The sequence below is a fragment of the Hipposideros armiger genome, unplaced genomic scaffold (assembly GCF_001890085.2).
Source record: "Hipposideros armiger isolate ML-2016 unplaced genomic scaffold, ASM189008v1 scaffold_284, whole genome shotgun sequence".
NCBI classification, from domain to species: Eukaryota; Metazoa; Chordata; class Mammalia; order Chiroptera; family Hipposideridae; genus Hipposideros; species Hipposideros armiger.
Genome location: NW_017731634.1, coordinates 162,725 through 182,088, shown reverse-complemented (window position 1 = coordinate 182,088; position 19,364 = coordinate 162,725). Strand labels below are relative to the sequence as shown.

Here is a 19,364-nt window from a genome sequence, read left to right as displayed (position 1 = left end):
CAGGAGCAGGGCGACGGGTCCACAGCGGGCTGGAAAGAGGGCTCACATGGTCTCCCCCGCGAGCTTGCTTTCACACACACACTTTCTCCAGGGCAGGAGCCAGTCGCCTGCGCAGTGAGGGTCTCTCCCCAGTGCCCAGGCCAAGGGCTCCCCAAGTGCAGGGACCCCCTCACACACACCACACACCCCTCCCCAGCCTCTCCAGCCCCCTCCGCTGCCCCCAGTGCCCTGATCCGGCTGCCTGTTCCTCAGACCTTCCTGGCATGGGTATCCCGGACCTAGGCTCACCCTGCAGGGCCGTGAGCACCAGGGGGCAGACAGCTGTCTTATCGAGGCCTTTGCCCTTCTGCCCCCTCCACTGGCAAGGGGCGCCTGGGCCGGGCAGGGTGTGAAGGGCGGAGGGCACAGGAGGCCTCCACGCAGTGTGCGGGGTGGTCAGGCCACGGGCCAGGCGGCCTGCACCCACGCCCCCGCCCCTCAGCTTGGCCCAGCGGGTCCTCCGCCCAGAATAAAAAGCACCAAGCCATCAACTGTGACCAGCGGGGGCTGTAAAACCAGGCACCTTGCTTCTTGGCGAGTGAGCAGCTGCCTGGCTCCACTCAGTCCAGTGGGCAGCCAGGAAAAACTCAGCCAGAGGCCTGGGCACAGCCCTTCAGCCCCAAAGGAAGCTCCTGCACCCAGATTCCGTGCAGCCCCAAGGCGGCGACAGTCTGGAGACCCATCTGGGGAACCTGGGCCTCATGGGTCCCCCAGACACCATCCAGGTTCTCCCACCCCAGCGGTGGCCTCGACAAGCGTCTGCCCTGCCCTGGGGGGGTAGGGGCCCGAGGGGCTGCCTGCCAACACAGCTTACCACTGAGCCAGCAACTCAGGAGCTGTCGGAGATCAGTGTCCCCACATGTAAAATGGGACAAGCTCCCAGCTCACCCCAGGCCACACCCCAAAACTGCCCTTGGGGTCCAGGGAAGGGCCTTTCACATGAAGAGTCTGGGAGGGCTTCCTGGAGGAGGAAGGGTGTGCACAGTGTGGCCAAGGGGTGGAGGGTAGGGTCCTTTCACGAGACCACCCAGGAGGGTGGGGCAGGGCCTCCAGCAGGGGGCAGCCCGGGGGCCACGGAGGCCTTGTCCTCTGAACCCAAGCCTCAGTCTTGCCTGGACAGCAGGCCCAAGTGGACAGGGGGCACTTGAGATGCCCACTCACCAAACACCCAGCCGGGTGGCATGGGGGCAGGTGAGGTGAGCTCACAGATCCCCATGTACAGGAGGGCCTGCCCCCGGGTGTCTCCTGCTGTAATTATGTCATTAAAAGACCACCATCTCTGAAGCCAGTCCTGGGAGATGCCCGAGGCCCCATTGTGTGCAGAGCAGGCCTGCAGCTCAGTCATCCCAGAAGACAGAGGCGCCTTTGTGGGTGGTGGGGGGACAACCTGGTAATTAAACGATTCCCTGAGCTCATGAGAACATGAATACCCCAGAGCCAGGCGCTCTGACAGACCCGCTGCGAGTCTGTGCGCTGTGGTCCTGGGCGGTCCTGGGGCAGACTGTATGCAGACACCCCCACTATCTGCAGACACCCCCACCACCCTGCAGGGACGTGGCCCGGTCCCAGTGCAGGACGTTCTTGGAGCAGCCACACCTGTCCCAGCCACCGGTCACAGCAAGCGGGGCGCAAGGCCAGAGGTCCGGAGTCAGAGCCGCCCAGCCCTCCATTCAACCCACCAGTCCCTGCCCACCCTGGCACTGACTCCTGCAGGGCATGGGGCTCTCTGGAGATTTGGGGAACTGCCCTCAAAGGAGGGGCTTGATGCAGCTGAAGCGGCTTGTGTGGAGGAGCCCACGGCCACTCTGCCCACACAGGCGGGGAGCAGAGCAGAGGAGCGAGGGGCCACCCCACAGGGAGAGGACAGCGGGGTCCCAGGCTGGTCACGCCAAGGGCAAGTCTCCCAGAGCAGCAGGCTGGTCAGGCGGGTGGCCAAAAGCAGCCCTCCTGCGGCCAGGGGTCAGGCTCCCACCCTCAGACACGCGGGCAGCACTGAGGGTGCGGAGAGGGCCTGCTTCCTCTCCATTAATCAATTACTCCAGTTTAGAAACAGACTCCCCTTGAGTCGAGGCCAAGGGCTCAGGCCAGGCGGGGCCACCTCCTGGCCCCATGCCCTCAGGGGAAGCCATCTGCTCTGCTTCTGGATATAGCTGCGGGGCCCCCACTGCACCCACAGTCCCCCTAGTCCTCTCCCAGGGCCCCCCACCCACAGGCTTCCTGCTCAGGTGGGGGAACCGAGGCTCCTCCATGGTCAGGTCCACCTAGGTGCAAGTGGGCCTGGGTGTGCAGGCTCCAGGTGGGACTGCTCATGTCTCTCCCTGCTTGGGTGGGGTGCGGTGGAGGGGCAGGCCACACCGGGTCCCCAGGGGCACCTGCCAGGCCAGCCCCAGGGCAGCCCCCTGATTCCAGGTCTTTCCAGGGGTTCAGAGAGGAAGGATAAGGGTCCTGGGGGCTCCAGCTGAAACTTCTGTGGTTCCCGCCCGGGCCTGGGGCCAAACTGGCTTCCTCCCTCCTCTCTGCCCCTCGGTCTCCCATCTGGAAAGCCCATCTCCCCACACATGCCCCAGCTCACAGGCACGCCTCCTCCAGGAAGCCCTCCGGACCTCCAGCCTTCTGCTGGGCACCAGCACTGAGCCCTGATCGCTCACTGGACCTGAAAACGCGAGTCCCAGAACTGCCTCAGAGACCCGCCCCACCTGCCCACTTCACAGGTGAGGAAACTGAGGCCCAGGGGGCAGCCAGGCCTCGGTTCTCAGTCTGCCCTTATACCACAAGGTCAGGCGAGACCAAGTCACAGAAGCGACTAGTGGTCATTGTGTCCCAATGTATAGTGCAAAAGAAAGTTTTGTGAGGAGGTGTATGCTCTTAACTATAAGCTTTCCTTGCCTGTTTTTTCCTTATAGACCCAACGCCAGCTGGCCATGAAGAGCTCACGTGCCTGCAGCTCACCTGGACACACACACAGGGGTGATCTGCTGCAGAGGTAGGGTGAAACCCTATTTTGGGCTGGTGAAAACGTTTCTTGGCTGGTCTAATGGAAATGATGCTCTGACAGGCCCCCCACGGCCCCCCAAGGACAGGGTGTGTATGGGGTATACCTCCCTCCTCTGCTGACCGATACTGCTGACCTGCAGGGCAGAGAGGCTGGAAGTCCTGGGGTGGTCCGGACCCCAGGCCATCCTGAGGGAGAGGCTGCATGGCAGCCACATCCCAGGGAAGCTCAGGCATATTGCGTGTGCAGTTACCCCAAGAATGAGGGACGATGCCCAGCCACCCTCAGTCCTTACGTCCTCACGCCCAGAGCACCAGGCCTTTGGGGAGAGCATGTCCCCACCCCCCTGCCATGGCTCTTAACCAGGTGCTCTGTGCCTCACCTGCATGGATGCCTGTGACCTGCACAAAACCACTATTTCATCCCCACCCCCAAGAGATGGGCAACTGGGGTCCAGGGGGTTACCCTGGGTCCCACAGGCACATACGGGGGACCTGGAAGCTCACCTTGGACCACAGCTGCCCTGGGCCTGACTGCACTGAGGGCCTGGGCTGGGTGGGCGGGCTCTGCTGTGGACTCCCCAGCCCGCCCCTCAGCTGCCAGCACAGGCCCCCTTTGTGTTCCCGCCACTTCTGCAGGAAGCCTTCTGCTGGGAGACGGAACAAAGCCACTCAGCCCCCTGGCAAGCCCTGGAGGGAGGGCAGCCTGCGGGGGGGGGGGGGCTCTTCCCAGGGGCTCCCCTCCAGCTCTGCTCGCCACCAGCAACCCAGCAGTCCCTGTCTCCCTCCCCCACTCTTTTGTTCAAATGAAAGAATTTGGGGGAACCAAAAAAATATGTCTTTTATTTTCAAAACTGGAATCAATTATAATTGGGAGTTAGTTAAACAGTCTCAACTGTGCTGGAGCCCAGGTCTGGGGTCCAAACCCAGCATGGAGGGATGGGAAGGTGCTGGCGGAGGTCTGAGCGGGGCTGCCCTGCACACGGCTCGACCCTCACACCCGGCCCTGCACACCAGCCTTCACACCCACCCCTCACACCTCACAGCCAACTTGCACAGCCAGCTCTGCACCCCCAGCCCTGCACACTTAGGCCTGCACACTCTCCCTGCATAACCGGCCCAGCACACCACCCCTCACTCTCAACTTGCAGGGCCAGCTCTGCACACTCAGCTCTGCACACTCGGCATTACTTCCAGGAGACAGTGCCCAGGAGACAGTGCCCAGGAGACAGTGCCCCAGGCGGGGGCCCTTTGGCCACCTTCCAGCTTTATCTACTGCTCCCTGATGGCCATATCTGCCCCCCCACCACTGGCCTCTCTCCCAGGAAGCCCACAACCCCGAGGGCCAAGGGTTGGTCACAGGTACGATGCTACTGCCCACCCTGCCTGGCAGCTGGGACAGGGTGGGGACATGGGGGTCTGCCCGCCCTCCTCCAAAGCAAATCTCACAGGGCTCCACCCTGACCAGGTCCTGGCACCACCCTGGGAGGCAGCGTGGCCAGAAGGCTCCAAGTGCTCCCTGGGACACACTGCGACTCCAGCCCCAGCTCCGCTGCGTGGCCAACAGCTGCTGGCCATAATGACAGACCCTGAGAAGCGAGGCGTGGCAGTTGGGCCCTCCATCCCGCCTGAACCCCAGCCTGCGTGGGGGTGGGGTCGCCTCTGGCCAGCCCACAGAGGGGCCCGGGGTCTAAACCTCAAGGAGGCCTGGCTGAGGCTTGGAGCCTGGATGGTGCAGGCACGGGAACCACCCCAGCGCCTGGGGGTCCTCGCTCCGTGGCTGGGGCCACGTGCCTCCCAGCCGAGCAGAGCCCAGGCCAACGGCAGGCTCAGCACAGAACCTTCTGGCTAACAGACGGCACTCGGGCACTCGACAAGCGGTCACAGGCACTCAAGCCTGGCGGGGCTGCACTCACCATACTGACAGCGGGGACCCTGGAAGCCTTGAGGACAGTGGCACAGCTGGGCGGAGCCGGGCACGCAGTTGCCACCATTGAAACAGAGACCAGCGCTGCATTCAGCTGTGGAGAGAGAAGGGGGGGCATGTGAGCAGGAGTGGGAGCCTGGGGGTAGTCCCCAGCCCACCCGCCGGGACGCGAAGTCCCTGGGGACCCACCCCCCTGAAGTCTGCTCATAAGGAGAGGCCTCAGGCCTGGACAGAACCCCGACCCTCCTCCCAGGAAGGAAACCCCCTCCCCCAACTGCAGCCTGGACCACACCTGAGGGCTGAGCCCTGAACCTGGTTGGGGAGGGTCTCACAGGCAGGCAGCCCAGCCCTGCTGTCAGGTCACTGGTCCCAACTTTGCTCTGTCCTGGGTCACACACTGTCCCCTCCCCCCGCCCCCCCAGAGCCTGAAGTGCCTCCCACACACACAGCCACAGCTGGTCCAGGTTCAGTGGAACCTCTCTGAATGGAGCAAAGTACCAACTCACAGTGCCCTGTGTGTTCCCACCACCGTGCCCCTCGACCGCACCTAAGCGTATGGGGGGACAGCTCATCCCCAGCCCAGCCGTGGGCTCCCCGAGAGCAGCCACCGACTCGGTCATCAGCATCGCGTTCCTCGGTGCCACTGACACTTAGAAGGTGCTGCATAAACTTTGTTGAATGAATGAATGAGTGAATGAATGAATGAAAAAACAATAAAACAGGCAAAGCTGGAGGTGACAGTTATTTGTCCAGAGGCCTTGGGGGAAGGGCAGGAGCTCGGGATTTTAGGTGGACGAGGAACATGGCAGCACATACGCAGAGATGGGGAAAAAAGAAAAACAAAGATGCACAAAAATGCACCAAACTATGTCCCTAACCACGAAGGGGTGCTCCTGGTGGCCCCGGGGCTGGTGGCATGCTGGGAAGACGAGGATCCCACAGAGGGGAGCCTGGGACAGAGGGACGCTTGGCTGGCATGGAGCGGGGCTGGGTCGGCTCACGCAGGGCAGGACGGGCACCCAGTGCAGGCAGAGGCGCCACCGCAGACACCCAGCAGGGTCCACCCGGTGGGCCAGGCAGCATGGTGGGGTCCTGCACCCCTCCTGTCAGGACATGGCAGTGGTCAGGGACACCCCCAGCAGCAGAGCCTGCCCCTTCCTACTGTCACCAAAGCCCGCAAACCCGCCCACAAGTGGACAGGACAGACAGTCTTACCACAAGGACAAACACCCCCAAAGAGCCACCCAACAGTGGAGGAAAACGACACACAGCCAAAGACAGGGAGAAGTCAGCCTGAGGAAAGGGGTCTCAGGAGCCTCAGAGCAGTGCTTTAGAACCCGGAGTTTTCGATCCCCGACGCCCCGTGAGAGAAAGGGAGGGCATGGTGTGTGGGAGAGAAGACGCGAGGGGCACAGGAGCACAGGGCAAACGCGGAAATGCGGGATGTAAAAACTCAACGCATCGGTGTTACGTGAAGGACGGATGGGGGCTTTGCAAAACAGTTTAGAGATTTCTAAGTAACAAATTGGTGTTATAGTTAACATTAGCTAATTTTTAAATGAATTGTATGAGCACCGTGTGCCAGGGAGGCCTCCTTGGGGACCCTCCCCTGTGGCTGTCAGCTTGGCCAGGACAGCACCCTCAGACCCTCAGGGGCCCTGGAAGGAACTGCCTGAACCCACAAGTGTGAGAAATGCAAGAATAGGTGCAGCTGACCCAGGGCCCACAGGGCCTGCTGCGGCCTGGCAGCCGTGTCCTCCGGAGGCTGAGCAGCGGGTGGGAAGGTCTGAGCCGGGGCGAGTCACGCATGGCTGGAGAAGGCCCCAGGAACTACGGCCCAAGCCCCGACTGCCCCCACTGGCCCCGATGCTCTAGCAGGGCAAGGCGGCTTGGGTGTCGTAGACATGTGTTCAAGTTCCTGTCCCGGCATCTACCACTGGGCTAGAAATTTGGGCTCAGCTCCATTGCAGGCCATTTGCATGTATCAAATGCAATCTTCTCAATGACACTTCACACTGTTGGTGTTACCTCCACACTATCTATCACCTGAATCTGAAGACACACAGCCCCCCACCTCACCCCCGCAGTAGCCCAGTTCCAGGGCCCACCAGGCCTCCTCAGCCTCCAGCTGAACGGAAGACAAGGAATGTCCCCCTCCTGAGTCTAGACTGGGAGCCACAGGCGTCGGGACGCTGACCGTTAGCCAATCGTCCCGGCTTCCCTGGACCAGGCCTTCGCTTTGGAGTGAAGTTGGGTGGGTCTGTCGTACTCCTAAAACCAAAGTCTGGTAGGGTCCTGAGGGGCATGCAGCCCTGAGGGTGCTCCTAGCTGAGCCTGGGTGCAGGACAGCAGGTTTGGGGAGCACAGTTCTAGGGTACATCGAGGGAACTTCTGTGGCATCATAACACCAGCCACATTCTCAGGCGTGAAAAGCAAGGAGCATCGCACTTGGGGGGACCTCCGGCGAACCTGCTGGGAGTGGCTGGGGCAGCCTGTTCCAGGCCGGGCAGCTGCGGAAACGGGACCTCTGCTCTCCAAGAGCTCGGTTCCTGCAAGAGTGGACCGCCATGTCCCTGGAGGTGTCCTGAAGCCAAGCCCAGCCTCCTCCCCTCCCCTCCCCCTCGCGGCCACCTGGTGGATAGATAGTTGGAGCGGCTCAGGGTGGGACAGGTGTGATCCACGCTGATGAGTTCCCGAGCCAGACACCCACCCTCAGGCTGTGAACACAGGGCCGGGTCACCAAGCATGCTCAGGGAAGAAACGCCGGGCCTTCTCGAAGCCAGACCCGCGAGTGAGCGCTGGTCTGCGTCCTGCACTTCCTCCCAGTGGCCCAGACACCCGAGTCCAGTCCATTCTGCAGCTCACGGAGCCTCTGGTTTCCTGACTCCCCTTCTCCATCCACATCCCTCCTAGGGGGCCAGTGAGGGGGCTCCCCAATGTGGGGCGGGCCCAGGTACAGCCCCCAGAGGAGGGACATGCCTCTCTGCACCGGCTGGGGCTGAGTTTATGTGCTCATCAGGCCTACAGGTGACTCAGAGCCCTTTCCTGAGAACTTTGAATCCTCAGAGTTTTCTGGATGCAGCCTGGGCTCAGCTCAGCACCGACAAGCAGTGGCTGCAAGGACTGTATACCATCGTCCACGGGAGCTCCCAGCGTGGGCTTGGCTCAGGGGCCTCTCATGGGACAACCACCAGGGCCACCTCAGGCGGGCCCTGCTGCTGCCCAGACACTCAAGGCACTTCTGCTGAACACCAGTCACAGCGGCCTGATTGGCGACGCTGCGTTATTTTCCTCGTCACCCAGGCTAATGCCGAGACTCAGGGCGACCGGGTGGGGGTGATTTACGGATGTCGCCAGAGGACAGTGGGGACCAGCTTCTCTGCAAATCCTGAGTCGGATGTCGGCTCCAATGCTCAGGACTCACAACCAAGTGTCCACACAGATGGGTGACCATCATGTAATGGGATGGGGTCCATTTCACAAGGCAGCCGGGAGAAGGACCTGGAGGGAGTGGGGACCCAGGGGTGCCGCTGCCCGGCTCCAGGCAGCCACACCTTGCGTCCCGCAGAAACGCCACATCGGATCTCACGCCAGAAGAAAACCCATCGTTATGGCAACAGCTGGCCCCCAGCTCCCAGATGTGGTGAGGCTGGCACCTGGCAGACTCCTGGGCAAGGCCGGGCCACTGGGCCAGCCAGACGGGCTCAGGCGGCTCTCATGCTGCACAGCCCGGCATTCAGGAAACTGCCAGAGCCTGCAGGGCACGTCGCGGGCTCACACATCAGACGGAACCCCAAGAGGACACATCTGCCCCGGGCGGGTGTTTCTCCAGCAACCGGCCCCCAGAGGCCGGCACCAGGAAGTCAGGGCCGCGACCGGTGAAGGGCACCTGTGTCCACCACTGTTGGAGGCTTTTAGGGGTTCGAACGATGCTGGGCATGTGAAAGTGCAGACAAAGCGGGTGACGGGGAGGACAACACTGCACCTGGGTCCCCGCTGGCCAGGCTGGCTCAGCGTGTTGTCACAGAGTCGTTGGCTCAGGGGTGGTTCTCATCTTACTGTCGAGCTGTGGGGTACATGCCCCTCCCCGTGCCCAAGCCACTGATGGGGCTGCCTGTGTGTGAGTGGGTGTGGGAACCACGTTGCCCACCTCCCAGCTGGGGCCGGTAGCTAAGGAAGGGGGGCCACTTCCCAGGGAGCCCAGGGGCAGAGCAGGCCCTGAGCCCCTCCTGCCTTGTCCTCTGTCCCTGTTCCTGCCACCCAAACCCGGCCTCCCACCCAGCGCAGACTGGGGGCTGGGGGCCTGGATGTGTCCCTGCTGAGAGACGTCAGTCCAGCCGCTCCAAGCTGGGCATTGAGGTTCCCAGCTCCCAAGTCAGCACTGAACTCTCCAGGCCAGCTGCTGCCCACACCTAGACCGGCACCCACCACATAGTGGGTCCCCAGAGACAGGCGGGCGGACAGACTCCCTTTGCCCAGAGTCTGGCCCAGCTCCCAAAGCCCCGGCATGGTGGCGAGTCAGGAACACAAGCTGGCCACACCGAGCTTGCGAGACCGTGTCCGTGGAAGAGGTGGGGGTGCCGACAGGCCACGGACCCTGACGCAAAGCCCACTGTCCCCTCCAGGCTCCAGCATCGGCCTCTACTGAACCCCGGAGAGCAGGTCTGAGCAGGCAGCGTGGCCCTGCCGGCTCCACCTCCTTCCCCACCCCCGGCACACCCCTCCCAAAGGTCATCTGCAGGGCAGAGAACATGCACCCGGAACCTTCCAGAGGGCTGGTCCTGGACTGAGCTCTGCCCGGCGCCTGGATTGCTCTGGGCTGCAGCTGATGGTGGCATCTCTGTGTCACTGCACTGTAACCCCGGGGGAGGACGGGATCCTGTCACTGAAAACAGGCAGAGTTCGCACAGGGATCCGAAGCCAACGGACCATCAGTAACTCCTGGTGGAATCAATGAATGAGCCTCTCCCGCCCTCTGCTGAGGTCTGGAGTCGGTCCGGCACTGTATCTGAGACATAAAGACACAGGCCCTGTGCAGGTCTCAACCCCCCAACCCCGCATCCGGGGACCAGGCTCCATGTGCCCGAGGGGCAGGCCTGTGCAGGGCGGGCAGGGTGGAGGAAAGGGGAGCAGCACTGGCCAGGGGCGAGGGCAGTGGGGCTGCGATCCGTGAGTGCGAGCACACGTGTGGGTGTGTGCCAGCTCTACTAATTCCCACACTGGGCGCGGGGCTGACATGCGTCCAGAACGGAAAAGGGGAAGTGAAGGGCAGAGGCAGGAAAGCTGAGGGCGGCCTTCCTGCAGGCCCTTCCCAGCAGACCCCAACCAGCCAGGCCCAGAGCCACCGGGCCAGAGCAGGGAAGAGAAGAAAAGCCAGCCAGGCCACCGGCCTGGAGGACCCCAGCCGGACGCACGGGTGCCAAGCCCAGGCTCGCGCGGGGTCCTGACTGCGGGGACGAGACCCAGGGCTGCGTGCAGTGGGGGCGCCTGTGGGCAGGGGCTACAGCACAGGCCCTGTCGGAGCCCTGTGGCTTCGCACTTCTCATTCCCTGTGCCATGGGGATCTCTCCCCAGGCACGCGCAAGGCCCTGGCTCACATCATGCAGGCCACCCACGCCCTGGACAGAGGCCTTCCCAGGACCCCACCCGGGCCAGCACCCACCTCTCGGCCCCTTCCCCAGCCGCATTTTTCTCTGTAGCATTTCCCACTAACCGGCATGTAATTCATTCCTCCCTCCCTCCTTCGCTCCCTCTTTCCCTCCCTCCCTCCCTCCCTCCCTTCCGGCCTCCTGCCCTAGGACTAGAATTCCATGAGAACAGGTCTGGTCCCAGTCTCTGCTCACTGCCAGCTTCCCACGCCCAAGCACATGCCGGGCACCCCGTCGGCCCTCCGCAAACATTTGTCCGGTGATCACCTGTGTCAGCATTTCTCAGCTCATGCATTACGGGCACTGTTTCACTGTTCTGGCTTCGTTGTTACTTTTTCTTCCTTTCTTTAGAATTAGTTTGGAAAACCCTACAGAGTCTGCCTCAGGAATCCACAGTGCCCGTTAGCATAGGAAAGGCTCTGAGAAATCCTGTAAAAATGGAACCCGGTTACCTGTGCTTTACGTACGCACAGCCTCCAGGACCACAAAGCCCTTCCCCAGAGCTCTTCACAGCCCACATTGTCGGCGCAGCTCCTGGCGCCTCCTTGGGGCCCATCTCTCCATCCTGCAGCCGCCTCGGAGGGACTGAGCCCTGCTCGCCCGGACGTGAGAGCAGGCAGCCTTCTGGTACCTTATGCCCAGCTGTGTCCATCTCAGAGTCTGTGTGTGGGGGGCGGGGGGCCTGGGGATAGAGCTGTCAGTCACCTCATCCTTCGATGAGGGGGAGCCAGGACCGGGGCAGCTACGACTGAAACACCCTGAGTGGCCAGGAAAAATGTGCCCCCAACTGGAATTCAGAAAGCTACTGAGCAGGAAGGATTTGGACCCTAAAAGCAGGAGGAGCAGTCGGAGCCTAGCTGCCCCCAGGGGCAAGTGCAGAGGCCACAAGGACCCGGGGAAGCCCCTGGTCATCAGGTGCCACGGCCCCACCCAGCCAGCACTTGTTCTTTTTGGTCACCTCCCGGTCACAACGCCGCTAAGTGGGCCTCGGAGGAATCCTAACACCATTAGAAGCTTCCTGCCATTCTCTCGCACGGGCATTACGCCTTTGCGTCCCTACACAAACACCACGTGGGCGCCTGACATTGTCCCACACGCGCCTTCGTCTCCAGGTCACACTGAAGCAAGGAAATGTCACCATGGCGGGGGCCGTGGTGTCAGCTGCTCATGGGCCGCGCGCTGCCCGCCCTGCCCCAGCCTGACTACCTCTCGGAGTGCCTTGGCCACAGAGCCTAGACGGGGATGGTGGGCAGGGGCTGGCAGGGCTGGAGGGTGATAGAGAAAGGAGGGGAGGGGCAGAGGGTAAGAAAGGGGTGGGGTGGGGTGAAAGCAAAGCCGGAGAACCTGACTCTGGGGCCCCTCTGCAGGAAGGCAGCCCCGCCCCCACAGGGTAGGGGGCGTCTTCGGCACCATCCTCTCTGCTCACCATCCTCTCTGCTCCGAAGCTCGGAGGACCCAGACCTCATCCCTGACGCCTGTAGGCACGTTGGCCGGAAGGGGACCAAAGCAGCCACCCCAGCTCTCACCTGACCCACCCAGGCAGGGCCTCCCACTGGCTGGGGGCTCCAGCACTGGCTCACTCCGAGAAGGGTGGGAATTTGAGGCCAGGGGAGGGAGGCAGACTGACCACAAGGGCGGGGCTCTCGGGGAGAAGCCGTCTCCCAGCAGAGGGGAGCTGAGACGGAGGAAGGCTTGCATGCTGCCCACCTTCCCCAGACACCCCGGCCAGCTCCAATAGCCCCCACACCTCCTCCTGCTCTGGGCTCCAGCCAGCTCCTGAACCCTCCAAGCCCCATCCGGCTGGCCTCACCTGTCCACAGGTTGGCCCCGAGTGCCCCGTCACAGCCTCAGTGTCTGCTAGCGGCCAGCGTCCCAGTGAGACCTGAGCTCCCCACGGGCAGCCCTGCCCCACCAGGTTCCTCTGAATCCCCAGTGCTTGAAAGCAGCTGAGCAAAAACTGAACAAATGAATGAATGAGTGAACAAACACATAGTGGAACCGTGCTATTTCAAACAGGACGATGAAAGAATCGACGACCAGTCCATTTCAGTCTAAAGGGAAGTAAAGGTGTCCTGCGTGCCTTCAGATGTCACTTAAGCAAATGTCCATGTGGCCGGTCCTAGAGGGTGCAGAGCACAGCGCTAAAACCAGAAGAAAAAGAGGAACTTTCCCACAAGCCCGCCTCCTTTCTAAGACACCTCCAGCACCGGCTTCAGTTCTTAAAAAGCAGGAGTTCTGAACGGAATCGTTAAAACGGTGCCCTTGTTATCAGCTTGCTTCTCCCTGCATCCTGTCGCTCGCTGGGCAATGAGTCTGATGCTGCCCCCGACAGAAGGTCGTGAGTGGGCGAGTCAGTAATTCTTGTTATCATGCTGACTAGATGCGTGCTGAGGCAGGAAGGATCGCCCTGACTCGGTTCTCACACGGAGAGACGGTCCATCGCGGGAGTTTCCCAACAAGCCCCAAACTGCCTCCACTGCGAGCGGGAGACGGCTATTCTTGTCAGGTAACTGCTTCTCCACGGCAGGTGCTTCTGCAAAGGCCCTTGACTAATCCTGACATTCGCTGCACATCTCCACGGCGTAATTAGCTTTCTCTAGTCCCAAAAGCAGCTCTTGGGGTCACCATCAAAATTGCAAGCCAGTTGCTTTAGAGCTGAGAATGCAAATGAAATCATCGCCAACCAGCCCCCAGCATGTGCCTGTGTGTATAAGATTTATTCATACGTAAATAAACACTATCCGATTGATCTTTGCGAGCCTGCTCTGGAGTAAGCAGAAGACACAGTGACAAGCAAAATCCACACCTCAGGGAGCCTCTTCTTGGGAATCTTACATGATTGAAATGTCCTCTGATAGACAAAGTGAACGAACCCAATAAAATGATCACTTGATCTTAATTCATCCTAGCACCTTAATCACTTTCTGATATTCAGTTCAGAGCATAAGCGAAACGACTCCATTACTGTCTGTAAGTACTTTCTGGGCGTTGCTGCCTCACACTGAGCCGGTGTGGGCACCCCCACCCTGGGCGGCACCCCGGCTCCTGCGCTGGCCTGCGTGAACCCCCACTGCCCCCTCACATGCTCACAACCTAGACACAGGGCACACGTGAGCGTCCTGGAAGGCCAGGCCACCGGGCTTTTCCCGGGTCGCTGAAACAAACAGATAAAACCAAATATATAAACAAGTAAACCCCATCTTAAAAATGAATTTTTAAGAACAAACAACCAAAAAAGCCAAAACTTCAAGTTCCAGATGGGGACCCAGTCCCATGGGGACCCTGCCCATGGGATCCTGCCCCGTGTCTCCTGGCTGATGGGACAGCCTGGACCCTAAGGCCAGGCCCAGTGGCTGAGACCCCCCCGATTTCCTCACCACCCCAGCCCTGCCCCCAGCCCTGCCCCCGCACACCTGCTGCCCCGGGGAGGGTCCTGGCCAACCCTGCGCCATGCAAGGTGCTGCCTGGCTCTGGTCCTGGGCGGGCTCAGGCCCCAGGCTCCCCTCCACCCTCGCTCCTGCCGGCTGCCAGGCCACGCAGAGCCCCTAGGCCTGCCGGGCGGACAGAGCTGCAGACAGGCTAGAGCTCAGGCTGAGCCAAACTGGGGAAGAGAAACTGTCACAGCCCCCGGCCCTGTGGACTGCTGCGACGTTGGCCTCGAGCTCCCGAAAAGCCAGCACTTGGGCTTGTCTTCTCAGTGGGCAGAGGCCAACCTGGCCCCCCGGGGTGAGGCCGGCCCTCGGCCCTGCCACCTGCCCAATCCTGGATGGTCACTCCCAGACCCAGGAGAAACCAAGAGCCACGGGACCCCACTCGGGTGTGGAGTGGACACAATCATGGGACCGCTGCTGAGCAAGCCTGGACCTACCCTGGCTCCCTCCCCCAGCCCAGGGGGCCCACTGGCCACATGGTCACGCATTCATGTCCCTTCCTGGGTGTGGGAGGCCATGCCTCCCCCCAGACCCCCACCCCGACCACTAAACCCCGGGACGTAGGTCTAGCTCCCACTGTGTCACAGATGGCTGGAGTCACCTTTGGCAGGCCTGAGAAGCCCCCACCACAGCAGAGCGGAAACCGGGGACCTGGCTTTGATGTCTGCCCTGCACCCCACTCAACAGACCCCTTTGTTTTCCCAGACGCCAGCCGTGGAGGACAGCACACATCAGCACTGCGATCAGAGCCCTGGAGAGAGGGCCGCTGTCGGGCGGGAGCCCCCACCCACGGCCGCTGGCCGGCATCCACCGGCCCCCGCCGGCCCCGCTGCCCACAGAGGGCCCCGGGCCCTTGCTTCTCCTCCGTCCCCCAGCTCTCTTCCTGGAGGGAATTATCCATTTCCTCTCCTGGAAAAACATCACCACATCCTTTCCTTTCCCCTTTTCCCCTGGAGTTCATGTAAGGTCGTCTTCTGCCCTCACGTTTCCTGTGTGAGGAAGGGACCCAGAGGCCATGAGGACAGGCGGCGACTTGAACCCTGAAGTCTGGTTCCCGTTCCAGCCGCAGAACAGCCCACCCGCGGTTAACCCCAGCCACCCCTCTCTTCACTGATGCCACGTCACTGTTTCAGGGGACGCCAAGAGCCGACCTCTCCGGGGAAGGGCTGCTGGCTCCTCACCCGGTCAGCCTCACCTGCGGACTCCGCACCGCAAGCCCCTCCTTTACAAGCAGAGGCCTCACAGCCGCCTGCTGGGACCAGACAGCCCGATTCCAGCCCCAGCACGCCTCTCGGGACCGCGGCCCGCTTGTGTCCACCAGCGCCTGCCGGGGGCCATGCCGTGCAGTGCCCTCACATGTGTCGAGACCCGGGGGCTCCCCTCCCTGCTGCGTCCACCAGGACCCCCCTCAGAGGGAGTCGGCGACTCCATCCAGCAGCTGACAAGACAGGCCCAATGCCCAGCGGGGCCTTTCTGGAACAAAGTGGCAAAAGGACCCTGAGAGCAGGGGTGTGGGCATGGCGGGGTGGGCGGGCGAGGGCTCACACTCCATGACACTGACCCCGAACCAGGTTCAGAGATACCTGAGACCACTGACACCAACGCGTGGCCCCCGAGGCCGCCCTATGCCCTCAGGCCGCCCCCACCATCCGGCTCTCTCTTTCCTGGACTCCTGCCAGCATTGGCATGGTGGTAATCCAATGTTCCTTCTTTCTTGTATTATTTCATTTTAACAGACTTTGGTGAGCAAAACGACTGAGTGGCCCTGGCTGTCTCATGCTGCCTGTCTCCCGTGGCAGCTGGGAGGCACATCCCCCGTTAGATGCGGCCTCTCCTGAGGCAGGGTTTAGTGTCTGCAGGGGCTGGCAGGTGGGCGGGGACACTCACCGGAGAGGCAGCCCTGGTGGCCGGGCTGCTGGCTCCACCCTGGGCAGCACCTCAGCACGGTCTGGGCCTCCATGGCGTACACCTGCCTGTAGCCCGTGTAGTAGACAGTTCTAGAAAACAAGGGAGAAAGGGAGCGTTTACCGCCCAGAGACCAGCGCTCTCGGCATTTTACCCACAGCTTTGGCTCTCGCTGCGTCCCCTCCCCCACTGGTTGACCGCCCCCATTTCACAGCTGAGCAGGTGGAGGCTCGGGGTGGCTGGAAGGCCCGCGTCCTGAGGCCAGCCTGGGGGTACACGCCATCCTGGAACCAGCAACCTTCAGTGACACCATACCTGCTCCCTCTCCCCCATGGCAGTCCCGGCTCCGAGCTGGACGTCATGCCTGCACCTGGCCCTATCACAGGGACAGTCTTGGAGGGCCTGGGGCAGTCAGACGCGAAGTGCCCAGCCAAGGACAAGAATGGCTTCTGGAATGGGCCCAGTGGCCCGAGGGGCCCAGTGCTGGGCGGGCCGTGCCACGGGTGGTGTCTGTTTAGAGCCCAGGCTCTGTGCCCACCAGTGCACCAAGGAGGTGGGCAGCGGGGCTGTCCCGGAGCGTCCCAGAGGAGGGTCCCCCCCACCCCAGGAGTGCAGGGCTGAGGTGGGGAGACAAGGTGACCAGGAGGACGCAGCTGTGGGCAGCAGCAGGAGAACTCGATATGCTCAGCACAGAACCAAGGCCAGAGCGCTTCCCCGGGAGGACGGCCTGGTGGCCAGGGTGGTCTGGGTCCACGGCTGGTTCCTGCTCAGACGAGACGGGTGCGGCCCTGACAAAGGCTGACCAGAGGGAGGCAGAGCCCCACCCAGCAGCTGGGAGGGGGCTCCAGGTGGGGCCCCCGGAAGTAGGCAGCCAGATGCCTCCAGCCTGGGGCCCAGCACAGGGAGGGGACAGAGGAAAGTGGTGCCAGGGCCAAGCAGGAACCAGCTCACTAGGAGGACGGAGGGCCTTCCGTCTGTCCCCTCCCCAAATCTAGAGGCTGCCCCAGGCCACCTGCACCTCAAGGGCCCTGGAAGCCCAGGCACTCCGGGCTGCCCTCTGCAAGGCGGTCTTCCCAGCCCCAGCCCGTCCCGCCTCTCTGGGCATCGCCGACCTCACGGTGGGCAGGACGGTCTTGGTGGATCAGCCAGCAAGGTGCCACCTCTCCCACCTCCAGGAGTCACCCTGTGGCCATGAACTTGGAGCAGAAGCCAGGGTGGGAGGCAGAGGGTGCCCTGGTCAGTCGTACACAACCCACACAGCTCCCCGTTTGGCTACACCCCGCACCCCAGGGCTCCTACACCTGGTCCCTCTTCAGCTGGGCGTCAGATCTCAGAGGGTCTCTGCCCTCCCAGAAAACTCCATTTCCGCTTCAGAGAGTGGGTCACAACAGAGCCCAAGGACCTGGCCCAACCAGCTCTCCCAGGAGCCACCCCGACTCCCCTTCCGCACCCCTCCCCTGCCCAAACAACCTCCACCCCTCACCTGTGAGGGTCAGCAAGACGGAGAGCTAACTGCCCCCTACCCGCTCACCCCCGTGTCTCTTACTGCTTGTGCCAGCTGAGCAGTGTCCCCCCCAAGTCCATGCCCACCCCACAGCCTGTGACCGGGGGCCCTATCTGGAAATAAGGTCTTTGCACACGCCCTCGGGTCCCATGGCTGTGAGGTCGTTGTGTTTATGAAGACAAGGCTGGCCATGCAGAAGTGGGGGTGGGGGTGACAGCAGGGAGGGAGGCCGGCCACCCTGCAGCCTTCAGGCCCAGTAACCCCCACCCCAGCCCCCACCACTGTCTGTAGGAACGGTGACCCAGGCCCAGCCAACAGCCATTGGGGTCAAGTGCCCTGGAGCCCCTGGGAGTGGCCGCAGGGCCTGGACTGTTGTCTGTGTCCAGGAAACAAAACAGCCTCCGGGCGTGCTGGGGCTCGGCCCTGGGGAGCCGTGGGAGCCGTGGGGACCCGGACCCCACAAACAAACAGGGCCGCTTCCGGGAAGCGTGGTGTGTGCCGTGCGCTGCACACAGTGAGTGGTCGGGGAGCTCTGCAAACACCGCCTTGGCAGGACATGAAACCACTTGCCTGGAGAGAAACCGCCACAGCGGGGACAGTATCTGGCATTGCGGAGTGTTTGGGCCCTTTCACCATAAATATTTATCCCTCTCCCGGGGCTACGTGCAGGTCCTCGCGGTCACCAGGAAGCTGGGGCGACTGGCCCATCTGCCCACTCCCTTATGCTCCCGAAAGTTAGAGACCCTTGGAGAGAGCCAGTCAGCCTGCAGCCCCCAGAGCCCCTGAGAGCAAACCCCTCACTTCCCTGCAGCGCACACAGGGCAGCACACAGGGCAGCTCACAGGGGCGCCAGCCACCCCAGGCATCTGGTTCACAGCAGGGCCACTGTCGACGGGACGTGGCTGCCAGGTCGGTGCCCACTCCTCTACCTCCTACAGCCATCTGGGAGCCCAGGCCACAGCGCAGCAGGTCAGGGGGGTGGGCCTGGTGGGGGAGGCACACATGTGGGCTCTGTGCTCCGAGCATCCTCCCTTCCTCCGAGTGGACCGCACCCCCAGAAGGAGTGTGGGCCCTTTACAGGCCTGGGGAGCTCCCCCAGCCTGGGGTGGTCTGTGTGGGCTGGCAGGTTTGTCGGGGAAACACTGATACTCTAGGAGAAGTGACATGGGGAAGGACTGGACACTGCTCTGGGCAGAAGGGGAGACGGGAGGGCAAGGGGCTCAGGCCGGCTTCCCCTGAAGGATGAACAGGGGCAGAGGCCCTCCTCGGGGCTGGCCACAGCCTCAGTGGCCGCTGGCGGGGCCTCTGGATGAGGCATTTGGGGAAACAGCCCACGCTGGCACAGAGGACACAGTCCTGGGCATCGTGGGAGGGGACACAGCACGGTAGCAGCTCTGGGAGCACCCCAGAAGGGAAGTGAGGCCGGGCCCCCAAAACCACTTGTCACTGATTTGAGGAAACCCTACAGGACACCTGGTCGCCCGTGGGCACAGGGGTGGCAGGTCTCATTCACCTGCACTGGAGTCCCCTTGAGATGGGAGGAGCAGGAAGTGGAACCTGCTTTGCACGTGGGCCCCTCCTGAAGCTTCTCAGGAAACCCTGACACAGAAGGAAGCACCCCCACTGACATAAACCACGGCCGAGACGCCGTGACCCCGCCGGCACGTGCCTGGGCAGCACGGCCCTCTCAGGCAGTGGGACTTCCCCAGAGAGCGCCCCGGACGCCTGGCAGGAAGCCGGGACACACAGCCATTTGGAAATGCTGCTCCCACCTGCCCAGGCCAGCCTGGAGGCCAGCGACAGAGAAATCGTGACGGCCACCCGTGGGGGCTTCCCCGGCTTGACCACCCACCGTCCTTTCCGGCCTAGGGCCACAGGGTTTCTGGCTACTTCCAAAACCACGCCCTTTGCGTCACCAG

The 19,364-nt window shown here is 62.5% G+C and overlaps 1 protein-coding gene across 1 annotated transcript in view; it reads right to left on the bottom strand.

Annotated features, from left to right (window-relative positions):
- MEGF6 (multiple EGF like domains 6) overlaps positions 1–19,364 on the bottom strand; it is a 97,928-nt gene that overhangs the window by 70,933 nt on the left and 7,631 nt on the right. Inside the window, exons 2-3 of the mRNA XM_019658434.1 lie at positions 15,924–16,033; positions 4,947–5,051 (exon numbers count right to left, since the gene is read on the bottom strand). Coding sequence (XP_019513979.1) covers positions 4,947–5,051; positions 15,924–16,033 — 215 coding nt within the window. The remainder of the gene's footprint in view (positions 1–4,946; positions 5,052–15,923; positions 16,034–19,364) is intronic.